The sequence below is a fragment of the Piliocolobus tephrosceles genome, chromosome 2, assembly GCF_002776525.5.
Source record: "Piliocolobus tephrosceles isolate RC106 chromosome 2, ASM277652v3, whole genome shotgun sequence".
NCBI classification, from domain to species: domain Eukaryota; kingdom Metazoa; phylum Chordata; class Mammalia; order Primates; family Cercopithecidae; genus Piliocolobus; species Piliocolobus tephrosceles.
This window is the reverse complement of record NC_045435.1, coordinates 89555755-89571016: the sequence shown is the minus strand read 5'-3', so window position 1 is coordinate 89571016 and position 15262 is coordinate 89555755. Positions and strand designations below refer to the sequence as shown.

At 38.7% G+C, this 15262-nt stretch overlaps 1 protein-coding gene and 1 non-coding gene across 12 annotated transcripts in view; one reads left to right on the top strand and one right to left on the bottom strand.

The window, feature by feature from the left end:
• SETD2 (SET domain containing 2, histone lysine methyltransferase) overlaps positions 1-15262 on the bottom strand; it is a 151611-nt gene that overhangs the window by 69069 nt on the left and 67280 nt on the right. For all 11 annotated transcript variants that reach the window (XR_003309568.2, XR_003309571.2, XR_003309569.2 and 8 more), the window contains exons 9-11: positions 13406-13532; positions 2692-2826; positions 753-872 (exon numbers count right to left, since the gene is read on the bottom strand). Coding sequence is in view for 3 of the 11 variants with exons in the window: in XM_026454859.2 (XP_026310644.1) it covers positions 753-872; positions 2692-2826; positions 13406-13532 (382 nt within the window). In the remaining 8 variants the exon portion in view is untranslated. The remainder of the gene's footprint in view (positions 1-752; positions 873-2691; positions 2827-13405; positions 13533-15262) is intronic.
• LOC111555624 lies at positions 3182-3284 on the top strand. Its single transcript, XR_002735578.1, has one exon. It is a non-coding gene; the product is annotated as a small nucleolar RNA U13 (small nucleolar RNA).

Here is a 15262-nt window from a genome sequence, read left to right as displayed (position 1 = left end):
CTCCTCATTCTTAAGACAACCTCACCCATTCTGAAATCCAAGAATTTTTTCTGAAGTATTCTTCAATGTAGTTCCACAGAAACCCCAAGGCTTCCTCAATTTCCTCAAGTCAAATCTCCTGGGAGAAGGACGGAGGCAAGAACAAGTACTTATCTGCCCATTCCTTTTTGTTTGTTTTTAAAAAGTCTTTTATTTAATAAAAGACTTTGGGATTATATTACAAATTAGAAAGTTAGAAAATATTATTAATTTCATAGAAAGGTAAAGACATCATTACTCCACTAACAATGCTGTCAATGAACCTTTACTTAGATCTTTTAAAACACTTATTTAAAAGATTCCTCAAAATGTTTATACTCCTGTTATGCAGAATTCAGAACTTTACCAATTCCTTAGACCCCACAGTTCAAATTTTACATAACTTCTCATCTTTTTAAAACTCTGGTTTTAACAACAAACTAGATCTTTCACTTAACTATGTTGTTGTTGTGATTATATCTTGCTCTTGTAGTTCCCTGTTATGTAGTACTAACTTTAAAAAGATACTATAGGAAAACCAAGGGACACACTACTAACAAGGTGAATGTACGGTTAGATAGTTAAAGGAATGATACTGAGATGAAAAAATTATTTGATTATTTAATAGCAGTGATACAGTGCTAAATTCATAATTACTGATATTATCACATACCCACAACCTAGGCAATCAATATAGTGGTTTTAAGAAACAAGCAAGCTAAATGTGAACTGACCTCTTCCTGAAGCTTCTGGTTACTTTCCCGGCCGTCACCTAGCTCTGCCATCCAGATCCACAACAAAGACAGCCCATGACGTTCCAGAAAGGACTTCAGGCAGGACTGTGAGTGTGTGTTCTTTCATGGGGGAAGGGAGACAGGATGCAGAGTATTGGGAGGCAATACCAGAATATTACAAAGAGCCCGAGGAGAGTTCACGTATATATTACACACTATAGAGTTCACTTACATTCACAAAAACAACCCAGAAACTCTGTTTTCATTAGCCTAAATGAAACTCTACAACAAATGCTTTAAACAGATTATAATCTTCTCTGATACACAAAATACAGCCAGTCAACTGGGATTTTACTAATGTAGAAAATTACATAAATATTAATAAGTCATTTATAATGAAAATTCTGAACTAAGAAAAAATTGCATGTACCTTTTTAAATGAAAATAAAACCATAAAAATTAATCATTAAATAATTCTTTCTTCTCTCCCTTTCAGATGATTGTTGAAAAGACCTCTTTTTCCTGTTTTGTTTTTTAATCATCATGGTTTTTTTAAACCGTGGCTTATGACTATAATCCCAGCAATTTGGAAGGTGGAAGAGGGAGGGACTGGTTGAGGCCAGGAGTTCAAGACCAGCCTGGGCAAAATAGCAAGACCCTTATCTCTACAAAAATATAAAAATAAAAATTAGCTGGATGTGGTGGTGTGTGCCTGTAGTCCTAGCTACCAGGCAACTGAGGCAGCAGGATCACTTGAGCCCAGGAGTTCCAAGGCTGCAGTGAGCTATGATTGCGCAACTGCATTCCAGCCTGGGCAACAAAGCAAGACCCTAAAAAAAAAAAAAAAAAAAAAATCATTTTGTGTTATCTAACATCTTGTGGCATACTTAATAAACTGGTGTAAAAAAGAGTACTGTTAATATTTCATGCTTTGAGATCATGTAGTACAAATGGCTTTGGTATGCTAATAATTGGAGGGTAAAAGGCTACGACAAGTGTGATGAATTATTACATTTAAAAAAAAAAAAAAAAACGCCACCACATTCTTTGAATATAGACAGAAAGCAAACCAGGTCTACTAATGCCATGGTCCCCAACCTTTTTGGAACCAGGAAACAGTTTCATGGAAGATAATTTTTCAACGACCTGGGTGGGGGATGGATTCAGGATGAAACTGTTCCACCTCAAATCATCAGGCATTAGATTCTCATAAGGAGTGTACAACCTAGATCTCTCGCATGTGCAGCTGACAATAGGGTTCATGCTCCTATGAGAATCGAATGCCGCTGCTAATCTGTCAACAGGTGGAGCTCAGGCAGTAATGCTCACTCAACTCCTACTGTGTGGCCCCGTTCCGAACCAGCCCATGGCCTGGGGATTGGGGATCCTTGTACTAATAGATAAAATGATACTGAACCCTTTAGTCATTTTAAATAATATGGTACAAGCTTTGAAAGTCATATACAACTCACACAACCATTTAAAAAATAAGATTGGACAGCCAAACTCACACATCCATTTAAAAAATAAGATTGGCCAGCCAAGGTGGCTCACGCCTATAATCCCAGCATTTTGGGAGGCTGAGACGGGTGGATCATCCGAGGTCAGGATTTTGACACCAGCCTGGCCAACACAGTGAAATCCCATCTCTAATAAGAAAATACAAAAATTAGCTGGGAGTGGTGGCTGGCGCCAGTAATCCCATCTACTCAGGACGCTGGGGCAGGAGAATTGCTTGCACCCAGGAGACAGAGGTTGCAGTGAACTGAGACTGCACCACTGTACTCCAGCGTGGACGACATAACAAGACTCCATCTAAACAAACAAACAAACAAATAAATAGACTAACTCTCATCAGAATTATTCCTTCTTCATTCATCTTCATTCATTCATTCCCACCCCAAAACCAGAAATAAAAAATAAACATTAAAGTGTTCACCTGTATGAGTTCCAGACAGGTAAGTTTCTGCTCCAAAGTTTCAATTCTAACCATTAGCCGGCATAAGCTGAGCACCTGGTTTTTATCAGAGAGACCCTCACCATTTTCCATCAGAGCTTCTAGCTCTCCATCCACCTACCACAGCAAATAAAAATACCTTTTTATAAAACAACAACAACAAAAAACCAAAAATTTGCTCAACCTTATCAATTATCAGGAAAACACAAATTAAGACCAAACTGGGAAATCATGGTATTAGACTGAGGGAAAAAATTAAGAAAGCTGATAATATTAAGTCTACTGTTGAGGAAAGTATAAAGTGGTATAATACATTTGAAATGCATTTCATTCACTCATCAAATACATATCAAGAACTTATTATGAGTCAAGTATAATTCTAGGTGGAGATCTGCAATGAGCCAAAACAGAAAAACCTGCCCTTATGGGAGACCCCATAAACAAATTATATTAAACTAAAAGGACTTCAGAGATCCTTTATGGTTCATAAATATGATGACTGGGTTTTCACACTGCTGTGTGAGATATATCTCCCTCAAACTTATATAAGTTATACATTATAATATATAATGACCTTTTTAAGATGACAGCATATGAATGACCCAGATGATGGGGCAGAGTGCTTCAGAAAAAAATAAAGCATCAGCCTGAAAAATAAAATAGTTGTATCCCCATGCACAGAAATTCTACTTATCAGAACAAACTGTAGAGAAATTCTGCACATGTGTACCTGAAGATTCCTAAGAATGTTCATTGAAGCAACACTTATACTAGCAAAAAATTGCCAACAACCCAAATATCTGTACAAGTTTGATAACCGGCCATGTTCACGCAATGAAATATAATACCACAGTGAAAGGAATCAAGTAAAGCCAAATGCAACAACATCCATCAATCTTAAAAATATGTCATTAAGAAAAAGCAAGTTCCAAAGAATTACATGCTGTATGAATCCATTTTTATGTACCTCAAAGCTGAACTTTTTAGGGATACATATGTGAAAAACTGCTTTTAAACAGGCAAGGATGACCAGGCATTACGGCTCACACTTGTAATCCCAGCACTTTGAAAGGCTGAGGCAGGAGGATCACTTGAGCTCAGGAGTTTAAGACCAGCCTGGGCAACACAGCCAGACTTCATCTCTACTAAAAATCAAAAAATATTAGCCAGGTGTGGTAGCATGTGCATATAGTCTCAGCTATTCAGGAGGCTGGGGCAGAAGGATCACATGAGCCTGGGAGATTGAGGTTACAGTGAGTTATAATTTTGCCACTGCACTCCAGCCTGGGTGACACACTGAAATCCTGTCTCAAAAAAAAAAGGCAAGGAAGTAAGACCCACAATGTACAACAGTGGTAACCTCCAGGTAGGGAGAAGGAAGCAGAGAAGCACTAACAAGGATTTTATAATTATGCTTTGTAACATATATATTCTTTGAGTGTTTTAAATATTAAATGTAAATAATGGGGGGTGGGAATCAACCTACCAAAGGTTATTTCCAGTCCTGCATTATGGCAGTTACAGGATATAAAGATGCCTTCAAAGAATTATGGGGGAGATTAAATTAATTCATATGAAACCAAACAAGGAAGCATTAACTGCAAATGTTATGTAGACCTAAGAGGCCTACGTAAGGGAGTAATTAGAATGAGTCACTAAAATAAGATTAGAAATAGGTAAGATAAAGACAAGAGGAAAAGGTAAGCAAAGTAGTGAGGAAAGTGTGAACAAAGGAAAATAAGAAATCATAACAGTGCATAGGTCAACAAAGCTCAAACAGGTAAGGCATGGTGAGGGACTGAGAAAAACCATACCAAATAAAAGACTGGGCCAGATGCAGTAGCTCATGTCTGCAATCCTAGAACTTTGAAAGGCTGAGGCAGGTGGATCACCTGAGGTCAGGAGTTCAAGACCAGCTTGGCCAACATGGTGAAACCCCGTTCCTAATAAAAATACAAAAATTAGCTGGGTGGTGTAGCGGGAGCCTGTAGTACCAGCTACCCAGGAGGCTGAGGCAGGAGAATAGCTTGAGGTTGCAGTGAACTGAGATTGTGCCACTGTACTCTAGCCTGGGTGACAGAGTGAAGCTCCTTCTCAAAAACAAACAAACAAACAAAAGACTGGTGTTAGATTAGAAGATCTCAATGTAACATAAAATAACTTGAATTTGATAAAACCTGAACAGAATCCTGAACAATGGAATAATATGATCAAAATGGATTTTTTTTTTTTAAGATGGAGTTTCGCTCTGTCACCCAGACTGGAGTGCAGCGGCACAATCTCAGCTCACTGCAACCTCCACCTCCCAGATTCAAATGATTCTCCTGCCTCAGCCTCCTGAGAAGCTGGGACTACAGGTACATGCCACCACACCCAGCTAATTTTTTATATTTTTAGTAGAGACAGGGTTTCACTGTGTTAGCCAGGATGGTCTTGATCTCCTGACCTTGTGATATGCACGCCTCAGCTTCCCAAAGTGCTAGGATTATAGGCGTGAGCCACCGTGCCCAGCCCAAAGTGGAATTTGAGAATAATTTGTGCAGCAATAACAGAATAAAATTTAGACAAGCTAGAGACTAAGGAGAAGACATACAGATAGCATTAAAACTTAGCAGGAAATGATAAAAGTCTACAATGAAATGATTCACAGAAAAGCAAAACTAAAAGGAAAGAATCTTAAGAAAATTTTCTATTACTTTTTCTTTTACTTAACTAGCTATTTATACCTTAACGTAATTTCAGGCAAGGCACTGAACATTTTTCTTTCATATTGTACCCGAAAATTCACATTCTGGTAAAGAATAAGAATAAATGAGAAAATATAAAGTGCTGCCTGAGAGAGGTTGTAGAAACTCAAAACCATTTTTCTTTCTAAAATGTACATTTAAGGCTCATTCTTTTTCATTTCCAATACCATTTAAGTTTCTGAGTAAATACATGAACAGAAAAACCAATTTAAAGTTGTCTTAATCCAAGAAAGACAATTTCATTAAAGATCTCTTTTCCTTGCATATCCTAAAAGTAAGCCTTCCTGTGTCCCAAATTCTATGGTATTAGAAGAGTTCAAGGGCTTTAAAATTCTACTTTCCCCCTCAACTGTAACAGTCACAACACTGCTTTTGACAGAGTTTTGAGATGTAAATAAAACAGGACTAAAAAACGAGGTATTTTTAGCCAGGCACAGTGGCTCACACCTGTAATCCCAGCATTTGGGAGGCCAGGGCAGGCAGATCATCTGAGGCCAGGAGTTCGGGACCAGCATGGCAAACATGGTAAAACCCCATCTTTACTAAAAATACAAAAATTAGGCCAGGCAAGGTGGCTCACGCCTGTAATCCCAGCACTTGGGGAGGCCGAGGTGGGTGAATCACCTGAGGTCAGGAGTTCAAGACCAGCCTGGCCAACATGGTGAAACCCAGTCTCTACTAAAAATACAAAAATTAGCCGGGCATGATGGCAGGTGCCTATAATCACAGCTACTCAGGAGGCTGTGGCAGGAGAATCACTTGAACGCAGGAGGCAGAGGTTGCAGTAAGCCAAGATCATGCCACTGCACTCTAGCCTGGGCAACAGAGCAAGACTTGTCATCATAAATAAATAAAATAAAATAAAATAGGCCGGGCGCAGTGGCTCAAGCCTGTAATCCCAGCACTTTGGGAGGCTGAGACGGGCGGATCACGAGGTCAGGAGATCGAGACCCTCCTGGCTAACACGGTGAAACCCCGTCTCTACTAAAAATACAAAAAATTAGCCGGGCGAGGTGGTGGGCGCCTGTGGTCCCAGCCACTCGGGAGGCTGAGGCAGGAGAATGGCGTGAACCCGGGAGGCAGAGGTTGCGGTGAGCTGAGATCCGGCCACTGCACTCTAGCCTGGGCGACAGAGCAAGACTCCGTCTCAAAAAAAAAAAAAAATAAAATAAAATAAAAATTAGCCAGGTGTGGTGATGCACACCTGTAATCCCAGCTACTCAGATGGCTGAGGCAAGAGAATCACTTGAACTTGGGAGACAGATGTTGCAATGGGCTAAGATCATGCCATAGCACTCCAGCCTGGGCAACAGAGCAAAATACTCTGTCTTTAGGGGGGGGGAAAAAAAAAAAAGATGTATTTTCTTTTTAAAATTAGGTATGTTAAGACTGTTTAAAACTCTGAGATAAAGCTAAATTATGTTACTTACATTCATTCAATAATATTTATTGAATAGATATTATATAAGGCATTTCCGGGATATAAAGAAAATAACGTTCTAACTAAAGAAAAAGAAACAGTAAAAATGCAGAAACTGCGGTATAAATTAATTTTTGCAAACAAAATAAAGACGAATAACCCTTGAACATTCCTCAGTGGCTATACTGTAACACACATACACATAAATGCATGCCAATTCCAGTGGTGATAATACAGCTCCCCTAATTTTGGGTGCTCAAGCATAGCAATCAATTGTGCAGTAACTCTTAGGGTACCTGGGAGAGACAGGTGGGAAGACTGAGTTTGTCTCCCTTCCTTTCAATTAAATTACATTTACTAAAAGTACTAGATTTTATGTATGGGTCAACATCATCCAAGAATATGAGGTAAGTAACTAAAAGTAAACATAAATGTAAGAATGATTAGGGTGTATCTTTAAAATATTGATAATTGAAAAATTACATATTAAATATATTTTTATATGTTTAAATATAATTAATTTATATAGAGAAAATATATATTTACTCTATATAGTGCATATATATACACAATTCTACAGTACTTGAAAATTTATTGAGCACCTAATCATTGCAAAATACTATTTTTTAATACTTGAATATTTTTGGCACTAAGGGGTCTAAGTAGCATTTTAAATACTTCTTGATGGAATACAACATACAGTATGCAGTATACATATATATATATATATACAGAAAAACATATAAACAATTAGTAAACAGCTTTAATAAACAGGTGAGCAACACCCATATAGCCACCATCCAGGTAAATTTAAAAAACAGAATACTGCCAACATTCCTGTAGTGCCCCATGTACCTACCCCTTCCTAGTTATAACAGCAACCCTTCCTGTGCTTTAGAGATAACTTATCCTAACATTTTAAGAAACAGGCCTTCAATTTTCTTGATAGGTTTACTATCCACATGCAAATTCCTAAATATTAAAATTTCTTTCTTTTTTTTTTTTTTAAGTGATGGAAGCTAACTTTATTTGAAATGAAAGGTTCACTCTTGTCCTTGCTCCCTGATTACTTTAATTTTACTTTAAGTTCTGGGATACATGTGCAAGAACACACAGGTTTGTTACATAGGTATATAAAATTGTATCTATTTTTCATCTTTATGGAAATGAAATCATACTGGACAAAATATTTTGTCATGCTTTTTTCAAACTTACATTTTAAGAGTTATCCATGTTATTGTATGCAGCCAGTTTATTTTCATGACTATTTCTTTTATAATTTATCCTTTTTTTTGAGACTGAGCCTCACTCTGTTGAACCAGGCTGGGGTGCAGTGGCATCATGTCGGCTCACTGCAACCTCCATCTCCTGGGTTCAAGCAATTCTCCTGCCTCAGCCTCCCGAGTAGCTGGGATTACAGGAACCCACCACCACACATGGTTAATTTTTATATTTTTAGTAGAGATGGGGTTTCATCATGTCGGCCAGGCTGGTCTCAAACTCCTGACCTCAGGTGACCCGCCCGCCTCGGCCTCCCAAAGTGCTGGGATTACAGGCGTGAGCTATTGCCCCTGGCTCATTCTTATGTTAATAGATATTTGAGTAATTTCTACTTTTTGATATTATAAGCAATGCTGTTGTGACTTCTGATATACATTATAGCTAGGCTCTCTGCTTATACACCCAGGAACTGCTGGCTCATATGGTATATGTTCTTTCAACTTCAGTAAATAATGTTGAAGTATTTTCAAAAGTGGTTGTCCCCCATTTACACTCCCGCCCCGGGACAGTATATGAGATCTGTTGTTCTTATGTATCATAGAACTTAATTTTTATCAATCTGGTGAGAGTAATTTTAATTTGCACTCCCAGATTACTAATAAGGTTGAACAGCTTTCCATGTTTATTGGCTATCTGAATTAGTAAAGTGTCTCTGGAAGTTGTCTATTTTTCTTTTGTGCTGGCTGTTCTTTTCTTATTAATAGAATACTGGTTACACTCATTATGCATATTCTGGATAGTAGTATTCATTTGTTATGAGTTGAAAGTAAGTATTTCCTCTCAGATGGCTTTTCACCTTCTTTATTACATAAATCATTATTAATTTATTTCAAAAAATCAAACAATAGAGACTAAGGGAAGTTTCAGACTATTTTCTGTTCGTACCATAAACTACAAATAACATCAGGTCATAGCAGGTACTCATTATACTTCCATCAAGTAAGTAAGTACCAAGTGTGTGACATAGCCAAAGAAGATAATCACCTGTCCTGGAAGAGCTTATAGTTTCATTAAGGAGATAAGCTGTATTCAGATGCAATCATAAGAACAAGGATAAAAAATGTTTAGCAATCAAGGAGTAACATGAGGGATGTGAATTACAGTGCAATCATTATTAACATCTTCTTGTCAACAGTTTATACATGTAAAACTGCATTCTGAACTGCTAGCTACCTTGTCCTTTCCATGGCATCCTTTACCCAAAGAAATTCCCAAGGCTCAATCTTGTGAGTTTAAACAGTTGAATTCTGTGATTCTGCTTCTGTGATGCTGCTCAACTGTAACTGCCCAAAACTCAGAATCTAGGCATGCAAAAAAGGAATTTCCGCAGGAGATAATCCAAGTGACATTGAAGTAGAGTTAACCTCTGCATTAGAGTCAAGGGCAAATGATCTTTCACATCATTCTAGGAACCTAGGTTCATTCTGGGTAATTCTGGGTCTATCTGGGCAAAGTTTCATATAAAACGTCATTGTTCCAGAATAACTTCAAATTAGTATCTGGAGCAACCAATGACTGTAGCCTACGGAATGACTGGATACAAGTTACATCTAATTCAGTCCCTAGGCACCAAGACCTATCCTGAAATTGACACACTATTACCTGAATACAAACGATCAACCAATGACAGAAATATCTAGTCCTTAGTTCCTCGGAGTTATCCTTAAATCTTCTCAGAGGCCGGGCGCGGTGGCTCAAGCCTGTAATCCCAGCACTTTGGGAGGCCGAGACGGGCGGATCACGAGGTCAGGAGATCGAGACCATCCTGGCTAACACGGTGAAACCCCGTCTCTACTAAAAATACAAAAAAAAAAAAAAAACTAGCCGGGCGAGGTGGCGGGCGCCTGTAGTCCCAGCTACTCCGGAGGCTGAGGCAGGAGAATGGCATAAACCCGGGAGGCAGAGCTTGCAGTGAGCTGAGATCCGGCCACTGCACTCCAGTCCGGGCGACAGAGCGAGACTCCGCCTCAAAAAAAAAAAAAAAAAATCTTCTCAGAAAGGTAAAAAGTCACCTAACAGAGGTATGATACAGATATAATACCACCTCTTAATCTATAATAAGGTCACTTCTCATCAATAATTTTAAAATGTGTTTATTCTATAAGTTTTGAAAATAGGAAATAGCCATTAGAAAGTTTTTTTTTTTTTAGATGGAGTTTTGCTCTGTAGCCTAGGCTGGAGTGCAGTGGTGTGATCTTGGTTCACTGCAACCTCTGCCTCCTAGGTTCAAGCAATTCTCCTGCCTCAGCCTCCGGAGTAGCTGGGACTACAGGTACCCACCACCACGCCCAGCAAATTTTTGTATTTTTAGTAGAGACAGGGTTTCACCATGTTGGCCAGGCTGATCTTGAACTCCTGACCTTGTGATCCTCCTGCCTCAGCCTCCCAAAGTGTTGGGATTACAGGCGTGAGCCAACTGAAAAGTTTTTATGGAGATACTAGTTTAGGTCAACATGTTTAATAACTATTTTGCGGTTGCTCTGGTAAACCACCAATTATATGAAACAAGAGTTAACAACAAAAGCAATTTAATGGAGTTTAAAGAAAAATGTCCTGTAGTCCTGTAGTCAAGTAAAGAAAGCTAACAGACTAGGTATGACCCAGTGACTACACTTCCATAGATAAATCTTAAAGAAACATGTGCAAAAGAGACATGTGCAAAGATACTAACTTTGAAATTAAGAGCAAAGGCCGGGCGCGGTGGCTCACACCTGTAATCCCAGCACTTTGGGAGGCCGAGGTGGGCTGATCATGAGGTCAGGAGATCGAGACCATCCTGGCTAACATGGTGAAACCCTGTCTCTACTAAAAACTACAAAAAAATTAGCCAGGCGTGGTGGCAGTTGCCTGTAGTCCCAGCTACTCGAGAGGCTGAGGCAGCAGGATGGTGTGAACCTGGGAGGCGGAGCTTGCAGTGAGCTAAGATCATGCCACTGCACTCTAGCCTGGGCGACAGAGCGAGATTCTGTCTCAAAAAAAAAAAGGAAATTAAGAGCAAAAATTGGAAACATTTAAGTATCCATCAGTAGGAAAATATGTCAATAAACTGCTGTATGATGAAAAAATTTCAAATGACCATCATGCAGAAGTTGAGGAAAATAAAAGAAAAAAATTACAGCAGTTAGAAATAAATGTTCATCTACATATATGAATACAGATCAAATTCAAAAATAAGAGTAAAAAAATGCACACAAATACATATATACTATATCATTTCCTCTTCTTTCCTTTTTCTTAACAGAGATGAGGTCTTGCTATATTGCCTAAGCTGGTCTCGCACTCCTGGGCTCAAGCTATCCTCCTGCCTTGGCTTCCCAAAGTGCTGTGATTATAAGCAAGAGCCACCACGCCCAGACATATTTTACCATTTCTAAAAACTTTTAAAACGTTACACGAAACAATTCAATATGTTCTAAAACACAGAAGCATTTATTGTTATGGCCATAGTTGCCTCAGAGGTAGGAGGGGACTGTACTCTACAGTCTGACTGTAGTTTAACACAATGGTTAACAGGAGAGACAAGATGCTGGATTGGAGTTCATTTCCATCACCTAGTTGGGTGACACTATAATCTCTCTGTGCCTTAGTGTGTTCTTATTTGTAACAAAGGAAAAATCATTACCTAATTTATAAGCTTATTGTGAGAATACATCTCACATTAAGCTTATATGTGATGTGAGCTAATACATCAAGTGCTTAGAAAAGTGCTTGGCATAAAGTTACACTATATATGCTAAATAAAAAGAGGGCTGAAGGCTGGGTGTGGTAGCTCATGTCTGTAATCCCAGCACCACTTTGGGAGGCCAAGGCGAGAGGATCACTTGAGCCCAGGAGTTTGAAGCTGCAGTGAGCTATGAATGCATCACTGAATTCCAGCCTAAGCAACAGAGTAAGATTTTGCCTCAAAAAAAGAAAGGAAAAAAAAGGGCTGGCAGTGTGGCTCATGCCTGTAATCCCAGCACTTTGGGAGGCCAAGGTGGGAGGATCACTTGAGCCAGGAGTTCGAGGCTGCAGTAAGCTGTGATCACTCTACTGTACTCTGGCCTGTGGAACAGTGAGAGACCTTGTCTCAAAAAAACCAAAGCCAAACCATTTGAAAATGTATACATTTTTTAAAAGAGAAAGAGAGAAAGAAAGAGCTAAAGAACACATGACATTCTAATGCATTTGTTCATGTTGGGTGGTGCAAATATAGGTGTTTGTTATATATATCCTTTTCCGCTTTTTTTAAATGGACCTTTCCAATGCTTTTTGTTATCTGTATCTTCTTACAGAATTCAGATTCTCAATACTTAATTCCCTCAAATTAATTTGTGCTTAACTGATGTTACCTTTTAACCATTATACTCTTATCGCCTCCCTCACATCTTCTACTATCTCCCCATCTAAATAGAAAAATTGCTGTCATCTATAGTTCTCATGAGTACTAAGTTCCTGAAAAGTCCAGGAATAAGCTAACTACAAAAGAATCACAAGGGGATTTTCTCAGCCCTTCCACTAAGATTCACAGGTCTAGCGACTGGCCCAAAACTGTGCACTTTTACTATGGATCCAGCCAGGTGGTTCTAAAGAAAGTGATCCAAGGATCACACTTCTGAAAAACAGTGCTCTAGCAAAGGGATCCTCAAAAAAGGGAGGAGAATATTTTTTTAAACACAAAGTCCTTTTCGCAGTTGATAGTCCCCTTAGGAACAGGATACTCCTGATCAAGAATCCCATCCCCATCCCAGGAGTAACTCAGGCAAGACGGGGTACAAAATAAAGCTATCAACTGCTGTTTCATTAAATAAAAAGAGCATCTGTGACTACTCCTGTTTCAGCCTTAGGTTACCTATTTCCTCTCAAAACTTTTCTCACACTCAAAAGACGGTTTTCAGATATTTGAAGAACACTCAAAATTTAGAGTACCAAACAAAGACAAACCAATAACAAGGGATTAGAAATGTGCAGCAGTGAGCTATCAGGGAGAAAAGACATGTTTTACTTGTACTTAGGAGTTTTAAAGAATCTGAAAAACTATTAGTCCAGGTGTTTTCAATAATACTTTAATAGTTCTCAGTACCCAATTCCAATCTCTATGAATCTGAAATAAAAATAGCAACTGCATCTCTTCTGGTAACAACTCATCTGATCTTGGATTTCTCTGGTGGCTGGTGGCAGTAGTACGACTTTATAACCTTCAATCAGAAAAGCCACCTCGCTTTTTAAATTTTTTATTGTGAAAGTTGAAAGAAGAATGCAAACTTACTGAATCCTTCTTACGGGATCGTTCCTTTTTCATTTTCCCTCCTGCTGCTCTGATGCTGACTCTGTTCTCTCCTCCCAGGTAACCCCGGCAATTGGCTGATCCACAGAAACATTTCTGGGCTTCTTTTCTGTTCAAAGAGCATAGGAAAGAAGTCAGCTATATGGAAGTAAACCATACAAAACTATTGGCAATAAAACAATTACACACAAAATTACACACACAAGTCATACCAGTCTAAAGGAAATCAAAACAAAATAAAAACCATAACTTGAAGGGATTCCAACAAGTCTGCTATTACTAATAGAAATGTCTTAAAACTGCTTTTTAAAAATATTCATTATTTTTCCAATCATCTTTCTTTGGGAGGACAAAACTAGCCAAGAAACAAACAATCTTTCCATTTTATGAGAATACCTACTAATATGAAAATAAGAGATCATATACATATATGGATTAAGAACAAAATTGCTTCAATAGTTCAGAGAACTATTACTTACATGTAAATGTTTAATTGGCACATAGAACAAACATGCATTAGTATAAGCAGATATAAAATGATTAATACAGGATACTTAAAAGGAAACATTTGATTATTAAAAGATGGCTAGGCACAGTGGCTCACAACGGTAACCCCAGCACTTTGGGAGGCAGGAGTTTGCGACCAGGCTGGTCAACATGGTGAAACCTCATCTCTACTAGAAATTTAAAAATTAGCCAGGCATTGTGGCACATGGCTGTAATCCCAGCAACTCAGGAGACTGAGGCAAGAAAATCGCTTGAACCTGGGAGGCAAAGGTTGCAGCAAGCCCAAATCACGGCACTACACTCCAGCCTGGGCAACAGGGCAAGACCTTGTCTCAAAAAAAAAAAAAAAAAAGTAATCATCACGTAAGGATGAGGCACTTTAATAACAAATATAGAAAAAAATAAATGTAGCCATGGAGGTAAGGAAGAATGGTGGGAAAGAATACAGGCCTAAGTTTACAGGGGCCTGGAAGAAACCACGTATGGCATTTATCAGTGATCAGAGCTACCTGAGGAAAACACTGAGTATTCTAGGCTGAGCACAGTGGCTCATGTCTGTAATCCCTGCACTTTAGGAGGCCAAGGCGGGTAGATCACTTGAGGCCAGGAGTTTGAGACCAGCCTGGCCAACATGGTGAAACCCCATTTCTATTAAAAATACAAAAATTAGCTGGGCGTGGTGGCACACACCTGTAATTCCAGCTACTCAAGAGGCTGAGGCACGAGAATTGTTTGAACCCAGGAGGCAGAGGTTGCAGTGAGCCGAGATTGCATCACTGTACTCCAGCCTGGGCAACAAAGACGCTGTCTCAAAAAAAAAAAAATTGAGTATTCTAATAGTAAACTGATAGATTTAGGATATGATAGTAGCAATTAGAGGGATAAAAATGAATTGTTCAATAAGTAGAGCAGGAATTCCCAAACAGCACTTGATTTCCACTTTTCTTTCCCTCAGAGAGGACAATACAAGCACAGAGGCAAAAACATGGAGCCCAACATAGAACCTGGTCTGCATTCATGCCCTGAATATCTGACAAGAGAAGCAGACAGAATCGGAAACAACCATCTGGCATTTGCCCTAGATTATAATCAGATCATCAGTTTCAGAGTTCACTATGTTTAAGACATGCAGCATGTATGAAACAATGTGAAGGAGTATGTAAAAGACCTTCATTGCCAGAAGTCTGGTAACTGTCACCAGACTGAACAGTGTACAGGAATTAAAACCTCATCATATGGTAGCATTAAAAGAATTAAAATATTCAGGAAACTCTGCAACTGTGTGCTTTTCTAGCATAAAAAGCTACTAATTGATATAGGTATAATCTGAAA